Source organism: Lepus europaeus, chromosome 13, assembly GCF_033115175.1.
Source record: "Lepus europaeus isolate LE1 chromosome 13, mLepTim1.pri, whole genome shotgun sequence".
Lineage (NCBI taxonomy): Eukaryota > Metazoa > Chordata > Mammalia > Lagomorpha > Leporidae > Lepus > Lepus europaeus.
In genome coordinates, this window is record NC_084839.1 from 93,703,711 (window position 1) to 93,712,090 (window position 8,380).

Below are 8,380 nucleotides of genomic sequence, written 5' to 3' on the forward strand. Positions count from 1 at the left end.
GATCCATCAATAACTTGTAGCTTTCAGAACTAAATTGAAGGAAGAAACGTTCTCTCCACATGGAGTTGAGTTTGCCCGAGTTCCAGGGTAATTAATCAACTCTAAAATGGATGCAACAAGTATTGGCACTGGATGCAGACTTGGAATTAATTATTTAGGAGGTGGACCTGGTTGGTTGTTTTTTTTTTTTTTTTTAAGGCTGAAAGATAGAAATGAAAGAATTCTCTTCTTTCGTGGAATGCATGTGGTTTGCTGTACCGATTAGAACCGATGCTGTTTCAGGGATAAAACCTTTGCACCTGCCTGTGTTCAGATCTCTATGCTGGAGCAGGCAGCAAGAAGGGAGTTTGGAGTTTGAGGTTGTCAGTGACCCAGAAGCAAGGTGATGCAAAAAAGAGAGTTGTACTAGATTTTTTTTAAAGGTAGACCCTCTGAAAATGGCTATGAAGGAGAGAACCCCTGTGTCCTGGTCCAGCTACAGAGAGCATGAGTTGCCAGCGCAGGCAGGTGTTGGCGGTGGTGGTGTGCTTCGTGTGTGTGTGTGTGTGTGTGTCTTGGGGGTGGGGTGCTCTCCTGCACATCGCTGAGACATCTCACTTCTTCAGGGTGCGAGTCTGAGGGCCTCAAGGTCACCCACATGACCTCCTGGCTGCGGGAGCCCCCTCCGCAGGCTTGATCTTGATTTCAGTAAGGCAATCAGGGGGTCCTGCGTTCGCCCCCTGAACTTTTCAGACTAGCAAAGGAAGCAGTGCGGAGGCTGGACGAGCTGGGGGTAGGGGCAGCGGAGATAGCGAGAGGAATACTTGTGTAATCAGATTCTTTGATTTTGTTAGCCTGGCTCATGGCCTATTAATTAGATTACTCTCTCTTTCATTCTTGATTTCACATCCGTGTTTGTTCCTGTATCCTAAAATGTGGGCGCGAGCTTGGCGAGCAGGAACCTATGATGTCACTGCCGGCCAGCGGCGGCCGCCTGGCCTTCTGGCGGGCTGTGGGCTGCGTCCTTGATGAGTGCGGCCTTGCTCGAGGAAGAGCCGGCTCTGGAAGTGACCTCAGAGGGGTCTGGGAGGGGGGCAGCAGGCATTGTCGCGGCGGCCCGACGCGCGCCCTTGTGTGTGTGTGTGTGCGCGCGCGCGCGCGCCGGGGAAGGGAGACTGGGTCAGGTGCAGGGCCTGCCTGCGGTGAAACCCCGAGCTCCGAGAGCTGGGGCGGGTAGGGGCCCAGGGCAGCCGGGCCTCTCCAGCCGGCAGATCCCCGGGGCTGGGGGCGGCGGCGGGGGCGGGGGCGGCAGGGCGGCGCGCGAGAGCGGGCTGGGGCGGTCGCGGCGGGGCGGCTGGGTCCCCGCGCGGCCCGGCGGCCCGGCGGCCCGGCGGCCCGGCGGTGGCAGCTGCTGCGGGTCCCACAAGTTGTTTTCCTCGTGGCGACCATTCAGCAAAACGCACGATCCTTTCTCAAAGATTTAAATTTCGCGGATGAATTACCATACACCGGTTGCTTAGCAACTAAATTCAAGCAGGGCTAAGAATATGCAAGCTTTTTGTATTCTCATTAATAAAAATGCCACTCTGACACAGCAATCCGACTTTGGATCACTGCGACTTCTGTAAAAAAAAAAAAAAAAAAAAAAAGGAGAATACAAACCGATCCTGCCACTTAATTACAGATCAAAATGGCTTGAAACGCGATGTTTTGTTCATCTATCTTTTTAAAAGCGATGTGAAAAAAATAACGGCCTTCGAGAGCAGTCGTAAATTCTTTTTTTTTTTTTTAATGGAGTTGTCTGTTGGGGTTACTGATAATTGTCAGCCGAAAACTGAGTGAGACACAGGTTGAAAAATCCCCCTTTCATCAGCGTCTCTGTTCTCCCTCTCCGTCTCCGCATCTTCCTTCGCCAGCCTCATCATTTCTACCCTGATTATTATTATTCTGCAAAATCCTCGGGCCCTGTGGGCCCGAGAGACCAGAGAGCAGTTAGCAGAGTGACCGACACACCCGGATGGCTGGAGAGAGAGAGAGAGAGAGAGAGAGAAAGAGAGAGAGAGAGAGAGAGAGAGAGAGAGAGAGAGAGAGAGAGAGAGAGAGAGAAACTTGTGAAAGTCTCTTTCAAAGGCTGGAGGCAGCTCAGGTTCCAGAAGTTCTGGCGACAACTTTTTGGCCTGCACGTGGGAAGCAAGGTAGACATGGCTTGGCTGCTCCACAGGCCTGCGGATTTTCCATTCCGGCGCCCAGCCTCTCCTGTGCGGGAGGTGAGGGTCAGGGCCTAGATGATCCTGCTCCCTGAAACGCACCTCCTTGCCGCCCCGGGGGCCCTGGGGTTGGGGACAGAGTGAAGACGGGCCCTGGCTCGGTGACCCGCCCGATCTTCACAGCCTGTGGCGCCCCGGGAGCCTGGGACCCACCTGCGGGGCAGGCACCCTGCGCGCAAGGCTTCCCCAAGGACGCCTGCTGCCGCGTGTGGAGCGCGGCTGCGCTGGCTCCCGGGAACTTCCCATCTGCCGCCTTTCGCTACAGCGCGAACGTGGGGGCACCAGGGGCCAAGGCACAATAGCCTGGTGCGCAGGCAGTCGTATTGTCTGAGAGTACAGCGAGGTCCGGGCGACTGGGACTGGGGAGCGGGGGCAGGGCGGGAGGCGGCCGGCGGCTTTGTGGAGTTTCGGGCCGCCGGGCCCTGCGCACCCGCGCTGGGCGGTGGAGTTCTTGGGCTTCCCGCGTGTTGGAAACTCGAGCATCTCCAGGCCGCCTGGGCCTGGGCCCTTCCTGGTCCCCCTCCCCCGCCTGCGCCCCTTCCTTCCCAGGGGACTGCGGGGCCCCAAGACTGCTGGGTGATACTGAGACTGGTGCGTGAGGACGCGGGAGGCGAGAGCCCGGCAGGGATGCCCAGCCGCAGGTCTGTGCCCACTCCACTCGCCCGGGAGCCTCCCTAGCCGGCTGCACTTCTAAGCTGCAAAAGGAGGTGGTGATCAACTTTAACAAAATCCCAGAGCCAAAGTGAACTCCCCCTACCCTGGCATGATTTATCCCGGCAGCATTGCCAAGAGCCAGGCCTCCTTGCACTGCACTTGGGTCATACTCTGAGCACCTCAGAGGTGTCACGTTCCCAAGCATAGGAACCTCAGGATAGGGACCCCCACAACTGACTCACTTGAACCTGATGGATTTCTTTCTAGTGAATATGAAAAAGTAGTGGAATTGGAACCCAAGTGGAGCTACTTGCTGTGAAACGACCTGCTGGAGGGTTCTGGTTTTTTTTTTTTTTTTTTCTTTCCCCTTTCCCTTCAGGAAAACATACATAATAAGCAGGAAGCCATTTATTTACAAATACAATTGCCCTAGACAAGCCACATTCCATGTATGTAATTCATTAATGGAATTCGTTCCTCCTCCTCCTGTTGGAGACAGAAATTTCAGCTTTTAAAAATAGCTGTGATTTGGGAGAGCAGGAGAGTGGTTCGTCTACCTGTCCCTTCAAAAAGGAACAGAAGTCTCCTGCCAATTCTGGTCTATGGGGACATTACACTGTATAAAATAACCTTTTAAGATATATGGAGAGTGTTTGCTTTCCTATTTTTTTTTCCTTCAGAAAAGACATGTATTGGTAGCTGTCACTGAAGTTGCCCAATGGAAGTTTGAGGGTAATATAATCCTGGCTGGTGTGTGTGTGTGTGTTGTGTGTGTGTGCATGTGTGTGTGCACGTGCATGTGAACTAAACTAAAATTTGAGTAAATTGAGCTGACTGTCAATATACTAAAAATCGTAGCCTTAAGATGTACTCAGTTGCCATGGTCTTAGAAATATCTGTGGAAAGGTGCCTGCTGCCTGCTTCCCTCCAGAGAGAAGTGATCTGTAGGCAAGGGTTCAAGGTAATGACTTCCTGGTCACCAAAATAGCCCCGATAAAATCCCTCACCTGGAGAACCAACCACAGCCTGCGCTTTTTTTTTTTTTTTTTTTTTTTTTTTTTTTTTTTTTTTTTTTTTAGCTCAGGGAGTTTTCTCCATGTGAACTCCCTTCCCCGCTTAAGTCGACAGTGGGGAACTGTTTTGAGGGAAAAGCATCCAGAGGAAGCAAGGATCAAGTGCGACGACGCAGTGAGTAGTGAGCAAACATCTCAAAGCACAGAACACACCTGAGCTATGTCTTGGGCTTTTTAAGTTCCAGGTAGCAGGCAGAACGACAAAAGAATCATCACTTCTGTCCACAGTGGTAGCCACAAAATAACAGACCGGACACTCAAGAGGGAAGCAAACATACTTTTATTTTTAAATAATTAAAAAGAAAAGGACAGGAGGTGGTCTGGTGAAGAGCTTCCTGGGAAATCACAGATGACTTCCGTCTTCCAAGACTGCCTCGGCAGAAGGCAAGCCCATTCAGTCGGCTGCAACACTGCACACTGACATAGAAGAGATACTCATTGCAAGGAGCTCTTCTGGTGCCAGGGTGGAAAGAAATGGTGTTCAAATCCACCAGCTTCCCTCCACCCACGTTCAGACAGGGCAGCTTCGGGGTGTGAGTGGACGCCAGGCAGGTTTGTTCATTCTGTCCCCCTGAAGGTCTCAGAGAGGAGGAGTCTGGTTTTCATTTACATTTCCAAGGCTGAGGACTCTCCTGCAGAGTTCAGAAACATAAATTGGTCTAATCAGAAAGTATAGTATCGCCCAGAAACTAATAAAATGAAAACAAATGTCTTCCTCCTCGTAACTTGGTCTTAAGAATCCTTAGAATTCAATAGCAGACAAGGCATGAATGAACCAAACTATCGATCAACTAGTGCTACTAAGCCTTGTTTGGAAGACAGCTCTCAGATTTCACAACTCTACAAGCAAACTTACTGATCCTACTTTGTACACTCAACAGGGCTTTAAAAGGGTTGCAGCCCTGAGAGAAAGGTCTTCAACTCTTCCAAGAACTATTGACTAGTTGTCCCGAATGTTCTTAGCAAGAGAGGGACTTTGAGAGAGTAGGCTTGCAGCCCATGCCTTCTGAGAGAGGCTTTGGGCAGCCTGCACCTGAAAGGGACCATCTGCTTTTTAAAAAGGAGGGGCCTGCCCAGGTAAGCAATATTTACATTTGTACCTGATCCCTGAGGCTTTCCTCTGTTTATCAAAGAGAGGGGCTTGCAGGTGAGGGTGTGGAAGTGAGGAGAAAGAAGGGAGACCGAAAGAGAGATCGGGTTCCTCTCCCCTTTGTTCCAGAGCCCAGAAATGGGGCTTCAAGACGAGGAATAAAAGCCCCCAGGGGATGAAGCTGTCACTAACATTGGCATCACCCTTCCACCCCCATTAGACGACCCTGTGCTGGCTGATTTGGGGCAAAAACTGTAGCTCCAGGGCCCCCTGTGTGAGGACGTGAGGTAACACACAAGACGCTCCGCAGGGGGAGGCACACAGACTTGGTCCACTCCAAAGGACTGCAGGCAGACAGGCCTGGAAGGGAGGCAGGTACAGCCGTCTCTGCCAGGGCACGTGTGAGCGTGTGTACATGTGAACAGACACATTTCCACCTTGTGTGTGCCAGAGCATCCCGCAGGGATCCGGCCCGAAGCTGGAGCCTGGCCCAGGAGGAGGGCCCGAGTGGGGGGGGTGATTCTGCTCGCCTACACTGGCACCTGGTTGCCCTCTGGCCAGCAAGGACCCGGGTTATTTTCAGAGCTCTGTCATCCTCAACCAGTTCTGTCTAGGAGACTCCTCAAATCCTGGGGAGAGGGGGGGAGCAGGTTATCTCCTCCCGCGTGCACCGCGCCTGCCTGCCGTGCGGGGAGAGCTGCTCATTCGGCAGCGAGATTGTACCGCTGCGGCTGCCCGAGGTCACATTTAGAAACCGCATTCTTCCAGGGACGCTCGCCCGGCACCGTTTTGGCTGCGCAAACCGTTGATTATCTGTCCCAGGCACGCAGGCAAGATGGGAACCGAGGGACAAGCATTGTGCGGGAGAGGATCTGGAACAGGGCGCTGGGTCGCAGGCCGGTCCCCAGCGCCTGGCCCCCAGCGCCTGGCCCTCTCCTCAGGGTGGGCAAGGGGCCCGGAAGGGAGGGGTCCGGGCGGGGAGCTGTGGAGGGCGCTCACGCCGACAAAGCTGCAACAAAGGCTCCGAGCAAACCTAGGACCAAGGGACCAGAAAGCATCACACACCTTGCAGGCGTGTCCCCAGCTCCCAGGACGTAGGGCTCGTGCGTGGATGATTCCCCCCGGCTCTGCAGACGTGCCCCGGCTGTCAGTGGTGCTGGGCTGGCTCCGCAGCCTCTCAGCTTCCGTCTCTGTTCCCCGAAGGCCTCCTCGGGCATGCGTGGGTGGCTGCGCCCGGGCTCACAGGGCTCGTGCCTGGCGATTTCCCCCGCGGCCCATGGGGTAGAGGCCTTGTTGGGCAACACGCCTCGCCCTTGGTTGGCCCCGGGAAGGTCACGGGCTACAGTCTGGCCTAGAGACGCAGGCCCTGAAGCGCTGGAGACTCCTGCTCCCGGTAGGGGCTCTGAGTCACTCCAGCCTTGACAGGGAAAGGAAGCAGGCCACTGTGGACAGGACGCCCCCCACGCGCTGCTGGGCGCGCCGAGAGCCTGGCTGGACCTTTCCCAACCGCAAAGCCCAAGCACTCCGCCCCTGCTGAGGTTTCCCCCAGGATCCCAGTTCCTTTCGCCCTGCAAACGCCATCACCCCGCTGCCGCCACTGGGCTCTGGCGCCTACCCTGCTCCTGCAAGGCCCCGGCACAAGGAGACTGAAATCAACGCCCGAGCGTGATTGGTGGTGGTGGGGGGGAACCTCCAGGCCCCGGTAACTGCAGCCACCTCCCCAACAACCCCACCAGGTTCTGAAGACTGGGGTGAAACTCCCTCGTTCCCCTGCGGCCTGGGAGAGAGGCATTGCACCAGGAACTCACGCATCCTGGAGTGGGCTCCGTGCAGAACAGGTGGGAAGTGAGCAGCTCAGAGACCAGGGTTAGGAGCAGGTGCAGGAACCCGTGGAGCACAAGTCGATGGACAAAGTGGGAGGTGAGAACATAACTTTGGGAGAGGAGTAGACCTGGTGTACTTCCCGTTGTTCTGTTCCTTTAAGTTCAACTCAGTGGAAACTTGGTGGGATGGCTGAGGACCTCTGACCTCAGCTTTAGAACCCCCCTCCCCCTCCCCCTCCCGAACCCTCCCCCCCTTCCACCCCCTGAGCCAAGGTGAACCAGGGTCTGCCCCTGCTGGTTCAAGTCCTGGGGCCAGACTCTCAGTCCCCTCCCCGTCTTCTCCCATGCCAGCTTAGCCTTGGCTAGGCTGGGCTGGGGCTAGGACCTCACAAATGGCCACAGCTGCCCAAGGGCCCGCTCAGAAATTCCAGCCCGTCAGTCAGTCTGGCTTGGCCAAGAGCTCAGGAGGCACTTGTGTCACTACACAAGTCCCTAGCCCTGGCTACATACAAGTGCAAATGAGATGCATTTTGGCTGATCAGTCCACTGTATTTTATGCAACTTAATGTGTGTATGTCTTGTCAACTCTTCCAGTCAGGAAGAATAGCAGAAGATTTTTAAAAGGGAGGGAGGAGAGAGATTTCCAACTGCAATTCCTTACAAGGAGCTGGGTGAGGGTGGGGACTGGGAGACTTGCTGACATGAACAGCATTCTAGAAATCCTCCTAAAATGCAACCTTAAGCCACAAAGAAGGGGAAAGAGGTGGGTTGGGTTCTGGTTGCTGACAAGTGACAGTGATGAAATTAGAAGGATTCTGGCTAGGGAAAGTTTAAAGCTGTGAAATTTTTTCTAAGAAGTAAATTTCACTTGTATTTACTTGGGCTGGGTCCTGAGGACAGAGGTGCCCCCTCCTTTCAGCTTACTTGATTTTTTTGAACCATATGTAGGGGTCAAGGGGACCACAGGGCTGGGGGTGGGGGGAGAGGGGTGGCAGAAAGGGTGCTGTAGCAAATGCTGGATTCCTGCCACCCCGGAGGCCTTATCTGGACCAAAGACCATGAGGGGACTTAGAAATTTTCATGGAAAGATGGTATCAAAAAGTTAAGTTTTGCTAGTGCAAGAATTTTTGAAACCCATGCATAGTTTTCCCCTATTACCCAATTTCTGTGAGCATTTTGAAGACTCCTCTCATTTGCTCTCCTCTTGATGCTAATTTTCCAACAGGCTGGAAATTGAGGAAACTTGCCTCCAGCTCTCCCCAGATTCTCCCAGCAGGTGTCCTGAGGAAGCAAGTCCCCCTGGACCTGAGTGATGTGGGTGTGCTGTTAGGGAAAGAGCGGAGTGGCAGGTGGCAGAGAGCATATAGTCTCTGGTATTCAGCCCCCCTCGCTGGCACGTGAAGCTTCCTCGGGCCATCTGGGAAAGCTCTGGTCTCCCAGCAGGATAGCCAGACAGGACCACAGGGCCAGTGAGCCTAGGGCCAACTCCACCTT

General features: G+C 54.2%; 1 protein-coding gene across 1 annotated transcript; it reads right to left on the reverse strand.

Moving 5' to 3' along the window:
- Nucleotides 1-1,159: 1,159 nt before the first annotated feature.
- Nucleotides 1,160-3,105, reverse strand: LOC133772433 (uncharacterized). The gene is made up of 3 exons (XM_062208889.1): nt 2,584-3,105; nt 2,289-2,505; nt 1,160-1,446 (listed from the first exon to the last, which is right to left on the reverse strand). The coding sequence occupies exons 1-3, from the start codon at nt 3,103-3,105 to the stop codon at nt 1,160-1,162; spliced, it is 1,026 nt and encodes a 341-aa protein (XP_062064873.1).
- Nucleotides 3,106-8,380: the final 5,275 nt, after the last annotated feature.

What these genes read in the sequence shown, in the direction of transcription:
- LOC133772433 (XM_062208889.1), bottom strand. Translation starts at nt 3,105, where the DNA reads ATGCTTGGGAACGTGACACCTCTGAGGTGCTCAGAGTATGACCCAAGT. An exon ending in CCAGTCGCCCGGACCTCGCT is followed by an intron (nt 2,506 to 2,583) that starts GTACTCTCAGAC and finishes TTCGCGCTGTAG; the next exon opens with CGAAAGGCGGCAGATGGGAA. An exon ending in GCCCCCGGGGCGGCAAGGAG is followed by an intron (nt 1,447 to 2,288) that starts GTGCGTTTCAGG and finishes TCTTTGAGAAAG; the next exon opens with GATCGTGCGTTTTGCTGAAT.